We start from the raw sequence: 19,442 nt of genomic DNA, 5'->3' as shown, positions 1-19,442 counted from the left end.
TGGGGGGGGGTGTTTTCTTAACCAGTTCTTTAAAGATTGTGTTGATTGCAGATGGCTTAATAGGTTGGATATTAAATCCTTTAAAGACTAGGCAGAGTGGAGGTTTACTGAAGTTACATAAAGATAGAACTTTTTTTTTCTTAAATAAAGCAACTGAGAGGAAATTTAGGTCTTTGTGATAATTTTGTTTCATACATAAGGCCACATGAAATGATAGGAAAAAGCCCTTCCCTCGTGGAGCAGAACAGCTAGGCAAGGGTATGTTTGCAACACTGAGCCTTATGATTTATAAGATATTTTACTGTGATGAGGTTGCTGCATTCATCTTTTTAGTTTTGGTCCCTGCTTTTTAAAAATAACCAAACAAAACCATGTGATTTTTACTTAATTATAGTGAATATTACATAAGAAAAGAGTTCTAGAAAGAGGCCAGTTAGCAGTGCAGTTTCATTTTTCTTTGCCAAATGTCTCACATTTAAAAAACAAAACAAAACAAAAAAAAAAATCTTAATTGGTTTTGGTATAAAATTTTACATTTGTTTGAGTAAAATATTGATAAAACTTAGTGGTGCTGTATTGAAATTCTGAAATGAGAACTATAAAATCGGATTTTAAAGAATATAGGAGGCATCAAGTTGTGAAACTATTTAGTTATTTGAAGTTTGTGATGTAACTTCCTTATGAAGTAACTCTAAATTATCATCAGGCTCTTCTGACTTGCCTAGTTACTCAATTCTGGTTTTATTTAACTCTAAATATTTTATTTAAATATTTCATTTAACTCTAAAGTGAACTACTTTTTCCCCTTAGGTTACACTTCAGTACATATACTTCCTACTGTGTTTCGTTATCTCCACAGCACAAATGTCATTCACATTAACAAGACTTACTTAATTTTACTTCCTCTGAAGCTTTATATGCTGCAAGTAATTGTTTGATAATTATCTAAAATAGTCTGTATACTTCAAAATGGAAGGTAAAATACACCATCTTGAGCTCTACAGTATGAGAAGACTTCGATGCTGTGAAATGCTTACCTTCCTGTTACTGGTTACTATTCCCTGTTGTGTCTTATCAGACAAAAATATATAGAAATTTTGGATCCATTTTTTACTCATTAAAATGTTTGCGCACAAGCTTTGTTAAACTAAGCTTCTGTCTTACCTGACAAATGCAGTAAAGGTAATTTTAAATCTTTAGGTAGGTGGATGTTATAAAATACTTAATTTGTTTTCATAGTTGATGTCAAGTGGCATTTGGCAGAGAGGGGAAGAAAATGAAGGTGTAGATGGATTCTTAATCACAGATATTAGAAAAGAAGTAAATAGAGCTGCAAAACTGGTAAGAATTAAATCTTTGATACTTACAATGGGGAAAAAAACCTTTTGAGTTGTCTTAGTATTGCCGGTGGGGTTTGTTTTGTTTCTCCAGTGGGCAGTGTGCTCAGCTCATTCAAGGATCTGAATTTTACATTTTGATTAAGAAGTATATTGAGTTCATGGAAGCCACAAGGGACAATAAAACCTACAAAAATTTGCTAAAATTTTTATTTCCTGGGTATGTTGCAGATAAATGAGTAAGAGCAAATTACATATGCATAATGCCTTGTGACATTATGCTGTGCTTCAAGCTGACCTTATAAGATTTTATAGATGTAACTAAAGTATAGGTACGGGTAAAATAACTTGTATTTTGGCTTACATGTCACATGCATATAAAACAATACATAATCAAAGTCTGTGAAATAGCTAAGTATCTTCACTCTTTGGAATAGAGCTGAAACACAATAGTCTTGTCACAGTTATAAGCTATTGGCCAATATTCTGTTACACACTTTATAAATTGGTTTAACTCCTGTAATTTTACTTGGATTTTAGTTAATAGTCTGTTATTTCTACAACGAATTATTTTTAGAAATGTAATATCTGTAAGAAAAAGGGTGCCTCGATTGGATGTGTAGCTCCCAAATGCAAACGAAGTTACCATTTTCCTTGTGGAATACAAAAGGAGTGTATTTTTCAGTTCATGGAAGACTTCAGGTAAGTTCTGGCTTTTGTTGCTTTTTCATTTTCATTATATTTAAACAGGAGGTGATTTTGTTTTTTCATGGGTTGCCACTGGATAGGCTGTTAATTATAAATGACATCCAGGTTATATAAAAAAAATACCTGATTTATGGAAAACATAAAGGCCAAGCAGTTATATTGCATACCTAGTACCTATAAACTAAATTCTTAACACTTTTAAAGATAAAATTTATTGCATCTACAAGTAGTTAAATTGTTTATAAAATTGAGTGTTAAATCCTAAACTGAAATAAACTGCAGAGTGGTTGGATTTGGTCTTTTCTTTGTCTACCTCCTGAGTCTTTGAAATGGCAATAGTTTGGCTGCCTGTCTCTCTCAGCAGTCAAAAGACATTGTATGCCATTCTGTCGTGTTTCAAAGCACAAGACTTCTAGATCTTATTAGAGGTGGACTGCAGGGGAAATGTGTTCAATATTAAATGTCTAAACACTTTCTTTTACTATCATCTGTCCAGCATCTTGGCTGTAGTCAAAATACTCTTGAGTGTCTTTGAGAACAGCTTTATTGTGCCTATTGTGAACTGAGTTTGCAGGATGGTTAGATTGAAGTCTGGCAGACACTTCTTAAATAAATAACTTCTATTAAGTAAAGCACATTTGAAAATAATGCATATTCAGAGAGGTTTCTTCTAGAGCTGCAGTTCTTGGCTGTCTTACTATTTTGAAAATGTCTAAGTTATAAAATTTATCATGCTACTTAGACTCTGTAGAATCAATATGCAAACTCAAAATTGTTCCTTCAACATCATGGTGATGCTGAAATGTAGGAAGAGCTTGGGGATCTGGGGACAGGAAATACATTATTTGGATCAAAAGAAGTTTTGAGAGAAAGGGGATATATGATCTCTGTAAGTTACAGAGCATCAGTTGGCAGCATGCTTCTTTCCTGCTATTGTTCTATTGACTTGCTCTGTTAGATACATAATTTGTTTACATGTGTGTTGTGGTTTAACCCCGATAGGCAGCACAGCACCATACAGCCGTTTGCTCGCTACCTGCAGTGGGATGGGGAGAGAATCGGAAGGGTAACAAGTGAGAAAACTCGTGGGTTGAGATACAGTTTAATAGGTAAAGCAACAGCTGCATGTGCAAGCAAAGCAAAATAAGGAATTCATTTACCACTTCCCATCAGCAGGCAAATGTTCAGCTGTTTCCAGGAAAGCAGGGCTTCGTCACGTATAACAGTTACTTGGGAAGACAAATGCCATGACTCCGAACATCTCCCCTTCCTCCTCCTTCCCCCAGTTTTATTGCTGAGCTTGACATCAAGGTATGGCATATCCCCTTGGTGAGTTGGCAACAGCTGTCCTGGCTGTGTCCCCTCCCAACTTCTTGTACACCCCCAGCCTCCTCACTGATAGGGGGTGTGAGAAATAAAGCCTTGATGATGTGTAAGCACTGCTCAGCAATAACAAAAACATCCTTGTGTTATCAACACTGTTTTCATTGCAAATCCAAAACACAGTACCATGCAAGCTACTATGAAGAAAATTGACTCTATCCCAGCCAAAACTAGTATGTGTCTTGCCTTTTTAGCTTGTTGCACAGTGTTTATTCATGGAAAACAGATTGAGTAGCAAATTAATTTTGCTATCTTCAAATTATATGATAAAGGTTCTTAAAATGTTGTTTTGACAAGGGAACCTCAAATTATTATTTTTAGATCTTACTGTTGGGAACATAGACCAGTCCAAAAGTTTCCAGACAAAGAATCTGGAGGAACATCACAGTGTACAATATGCCTGGATTTGGTTGAACAGCTTCCACTGTACACTGTACTGAAAAGTCCTTGCTGTAAAAATGCTTGGTTTCATCGAGAATGCTTGCAGGTAACACAGGTTCTCCATTTCTTTTCTCTTTTCACCCATGGCGATTGCATTTCTGTTGTGTTTAAAAATAATGGAACAGTTCTTTAAAATTCTGTAAAATTGCTTAGGGTTAAGTAGGCAGTAGGTACAGAAATACATTAGCTTTGAAGGACAATGCTAAAATTGTGGTTTGGAGACGAGTGTCTTGCAAGAAGGGGTTTTTTTTAAAAAAAAAAAACTATTAATTTCCCTCATGTCTCTGCACTTCATGCCTTTAGTTATTTTTAAGAACTGAAGTCCAACCTAGGTAGTTGCCACTTTGCAAGTCGTCATGTGCAGAATTTAGGTGCTAAAAATGTAATTTATCCATCATGGGTTTTTCTTGCCTAAGTCCAGAGCTAGAAAAAGTTACAAGGTTATTTTTGTAAACTCATTCTAGATCTGGAGAGGTTGACTGAAAAGGATTGTGCTTTTGTTTATAAACCTGATTCTAGCATGTGAGCTCTTGTCGTTTAAAGGAAGAGAAAATGCTTGCCATTTGCTTCAATATCAAGTGACATTATGATTTATGTCAGCTTTAACATCCATGTCAGAACAATATTTGTGAATGTAATGGTTATAGATATAAAGGCATTATTTATTGGCATCCTAATGATGGTAGTAATTCAATAATTGGTTTGTGTTTTTTTTGTTGTGTGTCTTTTTTTCTTGACGCAGTATCAAGCTTTGAGTGCTGGGATATTTTTCTTTAGGTGCACGGTATGTAATAACAAGGACAACTTTCAGAAAGAAATGTTGAGAATGGGCATACACATTCCAGAAAAGTAAGTATTTTTTTAACTAATAACACTTTTATAAAAACTTTGATAGGGTGTTAAAACCATTTTTTATTTATTCTATAGAACTGCATCTATTAACACATGAAACCTCAGTTCTGCCTTCAATGGTAGAATTATTTGGTTTGGTAAAGAGTAGCCTGTTTCCTAATTTTAGTTATGCATAAAATTGTCAAAGGCCAAATTAGTAATCTCAAACATAAAGCAGGAGGCTCTGGAAAGTAACTTTTAATGCCATGATTCAACCAGGGACCTATTTAAAAGATCAAAACACTTCTTAAATACAGTAATTTTGCATAAACAGAGAGATTGGTGAGAAGACCATTTTCTGTGCCAAGGTTTTTAAATTACCTGAATTTCTGTCCAGACAGTATTATAATTGACTGATTACTCAGCCATACAGCCTCTATCTTCTCCCAAGGGATTGCTAAGGATTATGTTTACTATAACAACTGCTTCTGAAATTCTGACCTGTTTTTCATATGTTGCTACCATTTGATGGGGTCCAGAATAAGACAAAGTGATCGGAATGATGTTTCTTTGTTAGAAGTAGTATTCTTTAACTATTAGTCTCTTCAGAGACTACTATTAATTATCTCAAGAGACAGAAGCTCAAGATTTTGGAGAGTTAAAATACTTAATTAACTTTGCCATACCAGCCTGGAACATTCTGACTTGCTTTTCATGAGACTGTTTTCAGTGGTGACTTGAGTAGACTGACAAAGCAAATATCCACGTCTGCTGTGAGAGAGTGTCCTGATTCAGCTAGGATAGGGTTAAGTTTCCCCAGCAGAGAAAGGGGGAAGCTATCTCCAGCTCTGTTAAAACCATGCTGACATCAGGTCCAGGCACGGGAAGCTTTCCTTTGTGGCTTTGGTCGCAGGAAGCATGGGGCTGTCTGTATCCATTGTGGTATTTCTCTGTATATCTTTTGTCTTGTTTACTGTTATTCCTGTTTTTTGTTGCTATCATTGCTACTGTTGTTGTTCAGATTAATACAACAGTGTAATAAGCAGATTTCCTCTTATTTTAACCTGGGATTTGTGCCTCACTTCCAGCCTGACCAGCTGAGGGTGGGGGAGGGGCAATGGCAATGTGGTCTCTGGTCCTAGCAGGGCCTAAACCAGCACAGAGAGAAAACAGAATAATATAAAACAGAGCAAACATGCACTGAGGTCATATGAAAAAGAATTAACTGTACACAAGAAAATGTCTGTGTATTTTATAGTAGTATTTTTGTTCCTAGACTTTTTTCTTCCCCCTCTCAGTTGTCTAGTTGTTGCATGGAACGTTACATGATTGAAATGCCTTAAGGTGGTTATTACATACATCTTTTCCAAAGACGGAGTAACCCATTTAAACGATCAGAAATACAGCTGTAATAACAGATATTCTGACTTGTTTATAGGGATGCATCTTGGGAACTTGAAGAGAATGCATATCAAGAACTACTGCAGTGTTATCAGCACTGTGATATTAAAAGATGTCTCTGCAAGAAAGGAAGAGACTATAATGAACCTGATAGGTATGACACTTTTCCAGGAAGGTGTAACCTAGGATGGAATAGTACTTTAGGATTTTTTTTCTGTATTTAAATGCTTCAATACTTTTCAGCATCAGGTTTTAATGTCAAGCCAAGATACCGTGTTCAAATAAAATGTTTGTTTTACTCCCTATAATAACATCTCAATATTAATTTTCTCTAATGCTGCAAAAGCCAAGGAAACCAAACCAATTATCAGTTATCATCATGTGATACAGAGCTGAAGTAGAATTTGTACATCCACATGCAGAATAGCATGTGCCTAAACTAATGTTGTGTAGCTTTCATTCAAAGCCTAATTCAACAATTCAGTAATTGTTAGAACACTTAATACCTTTACAAGAAATTCATTAACGTACTAGACTTAGCTGAAAATTAACTAGCTGTGTAAAATCAAATTCAAATCGGTCTAGCCAAGCTATCCCTCTGTATGTAAGTGGTAGCTAAAATATTGCTGATAGTATGAGAGGTTTGAGTCGTCATGTAATGTTCACTCCACTATATGTAGTGTTCTGCTCTACTTGCTTGATTTTTGATTAACAAGTTAATTTTCTGTGTTACTTCTTGTTTTATTTGTGTTGCTTCTGAAATTTGTCTTCCACTGGCATGACTGTACTCAAAGCTGTCAGAACCTCTACTTTGAAGACTTGTTTCTGTAGTACTATGGTAGATTACTCCCTGTAGGCATTGTTCAGATTTGACCAAACATTGCTTGGTTCGTTTATGGTATGTGTGCACCTCAGGATTTACTTTGTCTTTAACAGTTGTACCTTAAGCTTCCAATATTTGAACTAATATCAAGTCACATTGTTCCATTGTATGTTTAAGCAAAATTTAAGAAATCCAGAAAAAAACCTTACATACTTAGATGCTTCATTAATGACAGTGTTCTATTCTGAATGTGTAAGAATAATCAGATATGATCCTTTAAAAAATTTACCGTTTGGAAAAGCTGAATGAAAAAATACAGAGGATGTTGCTATCTAGTAATATGAGGAGAAAATATGGGCTGCAAGCTATTGACTTAAAGGCAAGGGAGCATACTAACTCACAGCCTCTTTCAATATAAGGAATGTAGAAACTTTTTTTTCCTTGTTGCAGTCAGGAATTGTGAGTACATTTTGTCTGAAGAAAGTCTCTTGATTATATACTGTCCTACCAGATTGATACAACTAGGCTTTGTTAGTTTAGCGTCTGGATTACACTTACTGTTGAATATTCTTTGTTTTAACTAGCCTCATTTTTCTGTCTAATTCTAAATCGATAAGTTTTTAATTTTAGTAAATGGGAAATAAAGCGTTGTCATTGTTGTGGCTCCCGTGGAACTCATTTGGCCTGTTCATCTATGAAGTCATGGGAGCAAAACTGGGAGTGCATGGAATGCAGAAGTATCTTTGCAAAATCAGGTAAAGATACGGATGTGACAGCGATTTCTAAAAATGGAAAATTCTAATAATCTATTTTAGAGCAAGCAAATTCACTGTATTAATATAATTTAATCATACAGGAAACTACAGCAAACAGAAGAAGCGTTCTTTGGCTACCTCTGAAAAGACAGATGGGACAACTTGTTTGCTAGAAGAGCCATCTCCAAAGTGCCCTCGGCTGTCACCTGGATCTCAACGCAGTTTTCTCCAGTGTGTAACTTTCTGTTTTCAAGCAGAAACTGATTATAACATAAAATAGTATTTAAAGATGAGGAGGTGATAGATTATTCTGTAGGAGAAGCTTCTTACACTAAATTGCAAGTTGAATAAAATTGGAATAAATTTTAGTGATTTAAGTTTTCCTAGTAAGCCATGAACTCTGTAAATTTGCTGTCGCTATTTGCATTTGGTGGCATGTAAACCAGTTTTTAGTTTGACGAAATTAGATCCTTGTAAAAGGAATATTAACTATTTTAGAACTAACTTTGAATTTACAAATGCCAAAAGAAAGTTACGGCTGCTTATATTTTTTTCATGTTAATAGGTGCTAGAAATCTAGCTTAATGGTATTTATATAAATAATGTTTTCTTCTGCTGTAATAACTTTTCAAGTCTATAAAATCTAATATTTCTAGTTTTTACTTTTTGTATCAGTTGGGACTTCCATCTCATGTATGGAATGCAACTAAAAACATTCTAAAACCACCACGTAATAAAATACTGAATTATTACTTTATAATTGTAGTTCAGGCACTGATGGTTTTCATGTAAATGAACATACAAATGAGAATCAGTACTGAAATAGAAGGAAATTATATTGCTGTGTTTATACATTCTTCAGTTGTATCTCCTCTTAAAATACTGTTTTATCTTATAGATCACCTAAGAGAATGTGCCAGAACAACTCATTGCCCTGCACACACCTAGAACTTCCAGCGTCCAACAGAGTGATGATGTCTTTATCTCCACTGATGTCAGACAGAAACTGGTGCCTGAGGAAAAAGTATTTTCCTCTTTTTTTCTTACGTTGAAGAGTAATTCAGGACATAGCTTTATACCATATTTCTTACAGAACATGCTCTCTCTGTGTGTGTGTGTGTGTGTGTGTGTGTATATATATATATATATATATATAGTGGCTATATATGTATATATTTGTGTGTATATAGTCACTGGAAGAACTGAATTGAGTACACTGTAAAGCTGAAGTCAACTTGATACAAGGCTTCTGTTCTTTCTAAATGCTAGAGGGGGTTAGAAAAAAAGAATGATATTGAGAATTTTAGGTTGGTTAGTGAGGGGATCAAAACCCAGGAACACCTATTTGTCCTTTCTGAATGGCTAGCCATTTTTTTTAGAAAAGGGGGAATTAAGAGTCCTAATTACTTTCTTCAAATTAATGTTTTGGGATTTGTACCAAAGGAATAGTTCATGATTTATGCTAAAATCAGTGGTAAAATAACATGTTTTAATACAGACTATACAGTTTAAAGATACAAAATTCTGTGTCTTGTGAATACTTGATTTATGGATTCCACCTGTAATATGTGCTAAAAATTTAGAGGAGGGAATTAATTACTTCTAGTAGGTAGGGTACTTGAAATGGTTTTGCTTGAAAGTTAGAAAATAAAGAAGGGGTCTTATTTAGATCTGTTGCAGTTCTAATTTTTAAAAAATAACACATTTCTCAAATGTATTTTTGATTACAGTGGCAGATTAAATATTAGTGAGTAACTGTATTCTCATTTGATTGCAAAGCATCTTTAACACAAATATGGTAAACTCATCTATTTCTCACTTGTTTCACATTGTTCAAATGTAGAATGATGGTGTGAGAATTGTTTGGCTCTGGTGTAATTGAATTAAGAAAATAACTGTTAGTTTTATGCCAATGTAACTATTTCTACCTCTTTTTTAGTTCTTAGAGGTACTTTAAAATTTGCCACTACAGTTACAATTTGAAAGATCTACACCACATATTTTGCTGATGTAATTTGAGCAAGACCTAAATGTACCAAAGTGTTTAAAGAGGTGTTTTTCTTAATAGGTTTTTAGGATTTCCTGTTTCCTGTATAATTGTTGCTAATTATGAATCAGATTTCACCTGAAAATACATACAATTTTCTTGTAGGCATTTAAGAAAGCAAAGAAGGGAAGCTTCTAATATACTGAAAGAGTTAAATCTACAAGTTAATACAAAAACTTCAAGGCTTCATATCAATGAAGAAAATATCTGGAATAGTGCTTTAAAAGGATTTAGACAGCGCAACTTCAGTCCTACAAACACCATTGAAATAAAGTTCACAAACGTCAAAAACAGGTCAAAGACAGATACTTCTGCTGCATCAAAACACCATTTCTTCCAGTTATTAATGCTTCACCTTCAGAATTCATCACTGTTTGAGGGCTCTTCTGCAAAGAACTTGTCCCTTGATTTTGAAGGTAATTAAATGCTTTGTTCAAAAATACATTAGAACTGTTTAAGGTTTTTAAAACTTCAGCCAGCCTGACTGTCAGTTCACAATTATAGTCCTGATGGATAGAAATTGGCGGTTTTTTGTTGGGTTTTTTTTTGTTTTTCAATTCTAAAGGGGTGCAGAGTTGTAATAACAAAAAAAATGGGTTTAGTTGGAAAAGTTGATGACAATCAAGAAAAAAATACAGCCTATAATTAGACTTGCAACTTTTTAATTCATGTATTTGTTCTCTACAAGTGAAGTTTTTTCTTCCAAACTCACTTGTTCAGTTACATATTTTCTTTTCCTCAAATTTCTATAACATCTCTGATAGCATGCTCCCTAAAGATCCAGAGTTGGCTTCTTTGAGTTCTTACCCATCAGAATTAAATGTGCATTGGGTACAAAGTGGAAGAGGATGTTACATCTCCTCCCAAACCTTGATATAGTGGCTGAAGAGTTGGAGTAAAAGAATACGGTACTCCTGTGTATATAAAAAAAAAAAAAAAAAAAAAAATCTGGTCTTGCTGTTTTCAACCAGCAGGAGATGCAAACCTAATTTGCTGCACATCCTAAAGTAAGAAGGAATTTTAAAATGAGCATCACATATTTTTATGCATATATAGTTTTGTGTTTTTTCTCATTTGCAGCTGTAACAGAGGATCATTATTTTGAAGCTGGTAAAATGATTGCAGTTTCTCTGGTTCACGGTGGCCCATCTCCTGGTTTCTTTTCCAAAACACTGTTCAGTTGTCTTGTCCATGGTCCAGAGAATGTGAAACCAGTACTGGAAGATGTTGTTGATGTTGATGTAGCACAAACAATACAAATGGTAAATAAAACAAAACTTACTGGCAGATTCTTGTTTAAGACTATATTTGGAGATTAAAGAAGGGCTTATTGAATATACCTTCAGTTCAAATTAAGAAGCTTATTCTTATATATATACACACACATAGTAAACAGATTTCTAACTTTTATCTTCTGATACAGATAAAACATGCAAATAGTCTGTCCAGCCTACAGTCTACAATACACAACTGTTATGAATTCCTTGCTGCTTCTGGATGTTTAAGACCTATAACAGCTTTGTGTGATAAGAATATGCTGGTGAATGACATATTGTTCCATCATGTAATCAAGAGAATTATTTCGCCATTAGAAAGGTTTGGTTTGAGTTTTCAAACTTCCTGGATATTTTCCTCACTGAAATACTAACTAATATGTTGCTCAACCTAACTTTCACATGTTCTTATTCTCCATTTAAACCAATGAAATGTACTGTAATTTTCAGTGGATTAAGCAGCAACTGTTAACTAGTTAGTTAAACTGAAAGACTGAAATTATTTCTCTATGTATCTGCTCTGCTCCAATTCCCTTGTCACTTTTTCAACTGTATGAAGAGGGCGGCATATTCACAGTTGTAAACTATAGCATGACAGACCTCTGCACTACAGAATTTCTCTTACGTTCATTTTTAATTCAGAATTGCTCAGATTTAGAATTTTTAAATTTTAGAAGTGTTAAACATAAATTTAGAATTTTAATTTTTCAGAGTTCTAGTTAGGGAGTTTCTGTGTGCCATTAGGAGGGCAATAACGTACGTAAGCGTAAATTGGTCCACTTAAAACGCAAGCATTGCATTGGTGTTTCCATGAGGTAGCGATGACTTCAAATAGCTGGGAAAGTTGCAGCAGTTGACTATTTTCTGATTGGTCTCTGACCTTACTTCAAATTTGCATTCTTCATCTGCTCACTAAAAAGTCATTGGATGTTCATTTTTTCCAACAAGTAGAGTTGGATTTACACTTTACACATTTATGGTGTTCTCTTTGACAAATTTGAATCAACTGAATCTCCAAGAGCTATGAAACTAATTTTGAATGCAAGTATTTTTTTAACAAATTTGAGAGTAATTAGTCTTTCAGTCAAGGCCATCTATGGCATATTTGACCAATCTATACCATATTTTAAAACTAATCAGTTAAAAGGTGAAAGGTAGTAAGTAACGTTTGTGTTTATGAGAAAATGTGGGGTTTGTGTGCTTTTTGGAGATGGGCTTAAAGTGTGCAAAAGTCAACAGAACAAGAATTTGCTTGTCAATATCAAGGACTAAGTAAGTAGTGAGTTAGTCTCTTTAGCTGTTAATGTTCTACACCACTGACTGTACACTTTCAACAGGTTTATTCTGATTATTTTTTTTTCGTTTGGCCTATTGAGACCTAAGAAAACAAGTAAAACTTTAATTCTGATTTAACATGGTGGTTAAATTGTAAAGCTGGTAGCTTGAAATGTTCTTATCCAGTATAAGTAGTGAAATTTTTTTTCAACCTGCAGAGCTATTTAAAAAATAAAAAACCCCACAGCATCAGATTAGTGTGTATGTTGAAAGGGACTTCAGGAAGTCATTTGTTCACCACCCCCTGCTCAAGCCTGGCCACCTAGAACCAGTTGCCCAGGACTGTGTCTAGACAGCTTTTGAGTAACTCCAAGGATGGAGACTCTAGAACCTTTCTGGGCAACCTGTGCTAGCACTCAGTCACTGTCACAGTAAAAGTGTTACCTGATGTTCAGATGAATCCTCCTGTTTCAGTTTGTGCCCACTGCCTCTGGTCCTGTCACTGGGCACTGCTGGAATGAGTCTGGCTCCAAATTCTTTGCACACTCCTTTCAGATACTTCTACACATTGAGATTCTTCAGGCTGAACAGTCCCAGTGCTCTCAGCCTTTCCTTACAGCGTTATGCTCCAGTCCCTTTAAGCATCCTAGTGGTCCTCTGTTGGACACTCTCCAGTGTGTCTGTATCTTTTGTACTGGGTAGTCTAGGACTGTACATAGCACTCTGTGGCTTTTCCAGTGCTGAGCAGAGGGAAAGGATCACCTTCCTTGACAGTTCCTAATGCAGCCCGGGATACTCTTGCCCACATTTGCCACATCTCCCATTTGGGAGAGATAATGGCATGTAAACACATGCAGACTGCAGAAATCAAGTGAAGGTTGTCTTTTAAGACACCTCATTTTGTGTAGGGACAAGGAATTTAAACTGTTTTCTAAAGGGGTGCTTGTAAAAAGGAAATTCAATATGTTCTTACAGAAAAATTAGAAGTAAACCATGCTCATATATCAAGTATCAGGAAATAAAGCTAACTTCTAAATATCGCTGGTATTTCCTTCATCTGCCCAAAAAGCTCTGCAGAAACACTTAGATTGTTAAAATGAGAATTAAACACATTTTCTAAGATTAAAATTAAACGGAACTACTATTTACACCATATTCATAAGACTTGGAGAATGCAGATGGGGAAATGTTATGTCCAGTCTTACAGCTTTATAAAATGCAGAGTTAAGTTACCTACTGGCTTTCTGACGCATGCTTACTCTTTTCTCTTTTTTTCCTCCTAGTTTTAGGCAAGGTTTGAAAACTCTTGGTGTGCTAGAGAAAATGCAAATGTATCCAGATGCATTCTCTAGTATATTATGCCACAAACCTGAAAGACTTTCAGCAGAAACCATTTGTGATCTCTTTACAATCCATTCCTCATCAAATGTAAATAAAACTGGAGCTGTTAATTTTTGGATGGGTTACTTGCAAGATGTAGAAAGTAAGTAATTTCTTTTGCTCTTTTCTCCCTTCCCTGTTCAGGGTATTTAGCTCTTGGTATACATACAAGGTTTGTTTTTTAGAATTCAGTGAGGTAGATAAAGGAAGGTTTTGAGGTCCCTGTTGGTTCCTAATTGTTCCTTCTTCCTTACTAATCATAATTTCTGAAACTGTTGCCCAATTATAACCAAACTTGAGAGGGGTAAATATCTGAGAGATTGGTTCTAGAACTCCTGTGAGGGTTGTTTTTTTTTTAAAAAAAACCAAACACCTGAATGGTACAGAAAAATCTTTTCATTCCCTCTCCTTAGCTTTCCTGTGAACTTAATTAGTGTATGTCTCACAAAGATAGAAAATGATGGTCTCCTCTTGCAGAAGAGTTGTTTATTTCTATACACTTAAAAAATTTTCAGAACTAACCCAAGTGGAGTTTTCTTGCTAAAATTTTTCTTATTTGACATATCAATCTTATGTTTCCTTAACATGCAGGATAATGATTTGTGGCTAATAGGCAATGAATGACACAACCTAATTCTGCTTTTTTAGGTGGTGAGTCTGTAGTGACGTTGGAGGATATTCTGCTCTTCGTAACAGGCTCTTTTTCTATACCACCTGTTGGTTTTGATCCTGAACCTACTATTAAATTTTTGCATATAAAGTATCCTGTTGGAAAGCGTCTCCTTAATTGCTTAGAGCTCCCTATAACGAAGTCATACAAGCAGTTTAAAAACAAAATGGAGGTCACCATCAGAAACACACTAAGAGTTGAAAGAGAATACTTTTGCTGATAAAATGGATGTTGGAAACTTCACTTTTCTGCAGGAACGTCTGCTTGCAAATCGCTACTGTATTTTTGGACAGCATGTTCTCAGCTTTTCCCACTTTTCCCAAAAAGGTATGCTAAAAGTAGTAATTCTGTAAGATGGAAAACAATGTTCAAATGAAAATACACTTTATCTGTTGAATCATCTTCCTGTTTGAAGTTGGCTTTGAGTCTTTTGCAGAAGTACTTTAAATGTCTACTTTTGCTGTAGACATGTTACCAAACTCTGTAACATTCTAGCTTTATCCCACAGGTAAGTATGTTGATTGTATTACATACTTAAGTAACTTATTTATCAAAGTCAAATCAGGTACATTTTGAAGATAACTGATGTAGAGCTTTGTCTCATGTAAAACTGATGCAATTCTTCAGTTGTTCCATGTATATGTTTTTCAGTAATTGTTTTTATATTGATGATTCCTACAAACCTATGAAAGCTAAGAAACTTGGGAGTTTTATAGTTATTGAGATTAGTGCATTAAATATAATTAAGATCTGAAGAAAATCTAGGCAAAATAATAAGATGCAAGAGCAAAATCTGTTTGAACTTGAGTTTGTTTTTTAAACAATCTTTGACCTTTGCACACATTTCTGCATTCTACTGTTATACATTAGTTTTTAATTATCCATATAGCCAAAATAGTAAAAACTAGGAGTCTTAAATATGCAACAATAAGTGGGCTTTCAAAATAAAATATGAGAGTTAGATTTAATGTTGTTGAGTATGAAAATGTAAGAATTTGTTGCTCATTAGAACATGTTGCTTCATCTTCCATGGAAGTCAGTATTTTCTGCACATAGGAATGTGCACTAAAACTGTTAAGCTTAAGGCAGTCTACTGTCAAGCTTGTCAGTGCCTGACACTTTTCTAGTTTTCAGTCTTAAACTCTTCATGTTCACATGGAGGTTCATTCTGAGCAACTTCAACTGTATAAAATATATTTCAATTCTGCAGTGTTTATAGAAATACCATTAAGCTATAAAAGATCAGTAGTGAAATTACTGTAAAACATTAATGTTACTAAAACTATGAAACTAAAAGGATACTTAAGTACAGATTTTTTAAATACATGCAGGTGTCTCTTTTGAAATTCCTATTTACCCACTGTCAGTTTGACCATCTATACTATGTCCCAAACAAAGGTTGTGAGATATATACATATATAGGTAGATATACATCTGTGTATATCAATATATATCCACATTCTTCAAAATACTGAAAAGTAATCAAAAATAACTTGGTTTTTCTTGAAAATAGAAGCAGTTAATAGCATTTACTTTTGAATGCCTTGTCAAGAAAGTACATTCACAGTTGTAAATGGATAGGTGCTTCTAAAAACAAAAAAAAAAAAATCCAAAGTAATCTTGTTTCAGTTTCTGGCTTATGGTTTATTGCATGTATTCCTCTAATTGTATTACTAAATGTGTACTGCAACTCAAGTACTGTGGAAGTGGCAGTCAAGACTCCCTACATTTGAGACCATGCTATAAAGGGTTAAAGACAAAGACTCAGTTGGGTATTTCAGTTGTACAGTTCATTTTATAATATGCAGGTATTTTGAAATCTTAAACTGCTACAGCTTCTCTTTCTTGATCTTGGGAGAGGTGCTAATCTTCCTTAATACAGTCCTATTTCTGTCACTGGGTAACAAAAGCATGTATGCCACTGCTTTTTAAATTTTTTTTTAGAATTTCAAAGTCTGACTATGTTATTGTGCAAAACTTGGATCAGGCATTTCTCACTACTTTCAAATATATAAACCAACCTAATCAAATTCTTGCCATTAGAAATTAAAGAATATTTGAAATTAAGACAGGGCTAGTGGTATTTTTCTGGTACTGAGCCAAAAGCATATTAAAGTCCCCTTTAAAATAAATATATGAGCTCTTGGAGAATGTCATCTGACTTATTTATAAACTAATCATTCTCTCATTCTCTCCTGATTTTTTTTCCAATAATATTCCATGTTTATTGTCTTTGTATAATTTTTTAATGTTATACTGATAGTAACTTCTTTATATTCTTACCTTTCAGAATGGTCTGTTACCATTGTAAGGAATGTGGCTTATTGAAAATTTATTTGCATAATAAGGATTCACACTGTATGTATTTTTAAAATATAGCAGTGAGTCTCCTGCACAGAGTGTTGTGGTGTACCCAGTGCAGTATTCGTTTTTCTTGCCTAGTTAGAGATAAATGTCTTCTATAATATTATTTTTCTGTATGGTCAGTACAGAACTTACAGCAAGCAGTATGGATAATTTTAAAGGATAATTCTTGGACTTCTGGTACCTGCAATGGCAAGGGAAATGGTTTAGAACTTGGAACTAAATAAACTGCATTTTAAAACCTTCAATGGAGAAAGAAGTAATAAGGTAATGTGAATATAATGCTTCAAAAAATGTCTGAGATAAAAATAGGGTTCACACCTTTTACTGCTTATTAGTTTTGAATTTAGCAGTTGATAGTTTTTATATAAAGGTAGAATTAACCTGTTTGTCAGCTGTAAGAAATGTTAACTTTAAAACTATCTGCTGTACAATGCTATATCAAAGCATGAAATTTGTAAAATCCTCTAATATTGCTTGGATTTTTCTTACGCTGAACTTGTTCCCATTTTCTAAAACTGATGTGTACAAATTCAGGACAAGTTGTCTTTCCTTTCTTGTTGGTTGGTTTGATCAACTCTATGTAGACTTCTAACATAATCCTTGATATATTCAAGTTGTATTCTGAAGAAGTGCTACTCTGGAGAGGAACTTCCTCTCTTCTACTTATTTTCAGCGTTTATTTACATAGACCAATCTTAAATTTATTCTAACATTCATTAAAATTCCATTGAAGAAACTGACTTCCAGTCCATCAAAACATAGTAAGGTCTCTTCTGTCTGGAAGCCTTAAGAGAATTTCTGTAGCTATGATGACCATAAGGTTTTTAATTGCTATAGCAAGTCACTGAAGTTTATATTAGCAGATAGTTTTCATTTTACATAAACTTTTAATTTGAGGCACATCTGGAAATTAGGGAAGTTGTTTACTTTCAATATTTCTGTAACACAAGGAGAATAACTGCATATACGTTAGCTGTTACGTATTAAATACATCTTTATGGAAGTTACATCCTTCATAAGATTTGTCAGGCCGGCAGGACAACTAGTACAGTCCTCTTTGACTGTGTTTGGCCAAAGAACTTCACCCCACAGTTTCTGCATCAAACCCCAGGCTTCCATCTGGAATTGGCACATCAAATAAACTATTTAATTTCTAGAGTGATCATTTTCTAGTAAACAATAATAGATTAGTATTAGTTAGTATGGTCTTCTTCGTAAAGCACATACAACTTTAAAAAAAAAAAATAAAACAAACCCTCAAGTATTTTTAGATTGATATTTGAAAAATGAAGGGATAAGAAATTTCTGTGACTTGCTTTCAGTCATGTAAAGGATGCTTCCTAGAAAAAGCTGCTAGCATTTTTAACTGATTCATGAGTGAAATATGCTCAAAAGAAGAATAACTATAAATTTATGTTTAAGGCCTAAATCATCATGTGCTGCAGCTTTGACTTTTCATTAAGATGTTCAGTGTTGTGATTGGAAGACTTGAAAATTTTGAGAGGCGTATTTAAAAATGGAGAGAAGAGTATTAAGTCATTAATACACGCTCACATTCTGTATGTGCATTTTGAAAATCATATCCAAAAAATTCTCAATTGAATAGAAGGAAATGCAACTCCAAAGGCTATGAAATATGCTTGTAAAATTTATCTTGATTCTATATTATATGGTAAAGAATTATAAAACACAAGCTTTACTGGATTCTACTTAAAGAAATTGCTAGTTGGATACAAGGAAAAAATAAAATGCAAAAACCTCTGAAACATCAAACTTGTATACAGAAAATTGTCAAAATATTGTTTGTAAAAAAGCAATCTTCTGATTTTTGTATTGCATAAACAATGTTTTTTAAACCTATAGTAACTAGAATATTACACAAGGAATTAAAATTTTGTAAATAGTTTTAGTTCTAACTTGAACTGCAGGATCAGTGCCTGAAATTTTGCATCTTCAAGCAACATTACCCTTGACAGGTGTAGCATCAGTGTTGAAATACGGGAAATAACTGTCACGTATATGGTCAACGTGCAATAAAGGGTTAAATTTCTGTTGGAATAAAGATGCAACTTTTTTTTCAGTGTTTTTATTTTAGTGATTTAATGAGTAGCTTCATGTGTGTACCTATATGCGCCTCTACATACATTGATAGCATGTTTTACCCAGATACCTTTATATCCAAAACTTGAGTTCGGGTGAGCAGGGTTCCTTCCCACTGTAGGATTTCTGTAAGGGCACATGGAGAGCTGAAGGCAGGCTCCACGTTGGTAGTATGCTACCAGAGGCAGGTGCAAGCAAACTTGTACTGTTTTCCTTTCCGGTTAACTTACTAAAACTTGATGACGAACTGTAGGTAGTGCAAACCAGGCAACTATCAGTCCTTCTCGTGTCGTTAAACTAAACACCTCAGAGCTGCCCTGGTTGCATTTAAGCGATCTTCCATGGAGCGTTTCAGTTATCTCTTGAAAATTGTCCGAGAGTAGAGCAAAAACTTTAATGAGACTTTTTTTCTGGGGGAGAAAAAAGGTGGGAAAGAGCACCCCTCTGTTGTCTTAAAGATCTCAACCTCTTCTTTCTGGGGAAAAGAACAAGTCCGAATTTTAAATCATAAGCTGCGCTTAATTACAGCTCCCTCACGAAGTGGGGCTGGTCCTAGGGGTCCTGCGGCCCGCCGGGGCGGGGAGGGCTCGGAGCTGGGAGAGGGCCGAGCTGGGCCGCGGCTGCTGCCGGGCCGGAGGCGGCGGGGCGCC

The 19,442-nt window shown here is 34.7% G+C and overlaps 1 protein-coding gene across 2 annotated transcripts in view; it reads left to right on the top strand.

The window, feature by feature from the left end:
- G2E3 (G2/M-phase specific E3 ubiquitin protein ligase) overlaps window positions 1–18,750 on the top strand; it is a 22,519-nt gene extending 3,769 nt beyond the window's left edge. For both annotated transcript variants that reach the window (XM_026849831.1, XM_026849832.1), the window contains exons 4-16: window positions 1,240–1,341; window positions 1,915–2,039; window positions 3,750–3,915; window positions 4,612–4,718; window positions 6,139–6,255; window positions 7,555–7,679; window positions 7,781–7,910; window positions 8,578–8,703; window positions 9,832–10,142; window positions 10,807–10,988; window positions 11,150–11,322; window positions 13,559–13,758; window positions 14,304–18,750. In XM_026849831.1, coding sequence (XP_026705632.1) covers window positions 1,240–1,341; window positions 1,915–2,039; window positions 3,750–3,915; window positions 4,612–4,718; window positions 6,139–6,255; window positions 7,555–7,679; window positions 7,781–7,910; window positions 8,578–8,703; window positions 9,832–10,142; window positions 10,807–10,988; window positions 11,150–11,322; window positions 13,559–13,758; window positions 14,304–14,545 — 2,106 coding nt within the window. In that variant the 3' untranslated portion in view covers window positions 14,546–18,750. The remainder of the gene's footprint in view (window positions 1–1,239; window positions 1,342–1,914; window positions 2,040–3,749; window positions 3,916–4,611; window positions 4,719–6,138; window positions 6,256–7,554; window positions 7,680–7,780; window positions 7,911–8,577; window positions 8,704–9,831; window positions 10,143–10,806; window positions 10,989–11,149; window positions 11,323–13,558; window positions 13,759–14,303) is intronic.
- Window positions 18,751–19,442: the final 692 nt, after the last annotated feature.

Source organism: Athene cunicularia (assembly GCF_003259725.1).
Source record: "Athene cunicularia isolate RWA chromosome 5 unlocalized genomic scaffold, athCun1 chr5_part1, whole genome shotgun sequence".
Lineage (NCBI taxonomy): Eukaryota > Metazoa > Chordata > Aves > Strigiformes > Strigidae > Athene > Athene cunicularia.
Note: the sequence above shows the minus strand (reverse complement) of the source record. Positions and strands in the feature narration are given on the sequence as shown.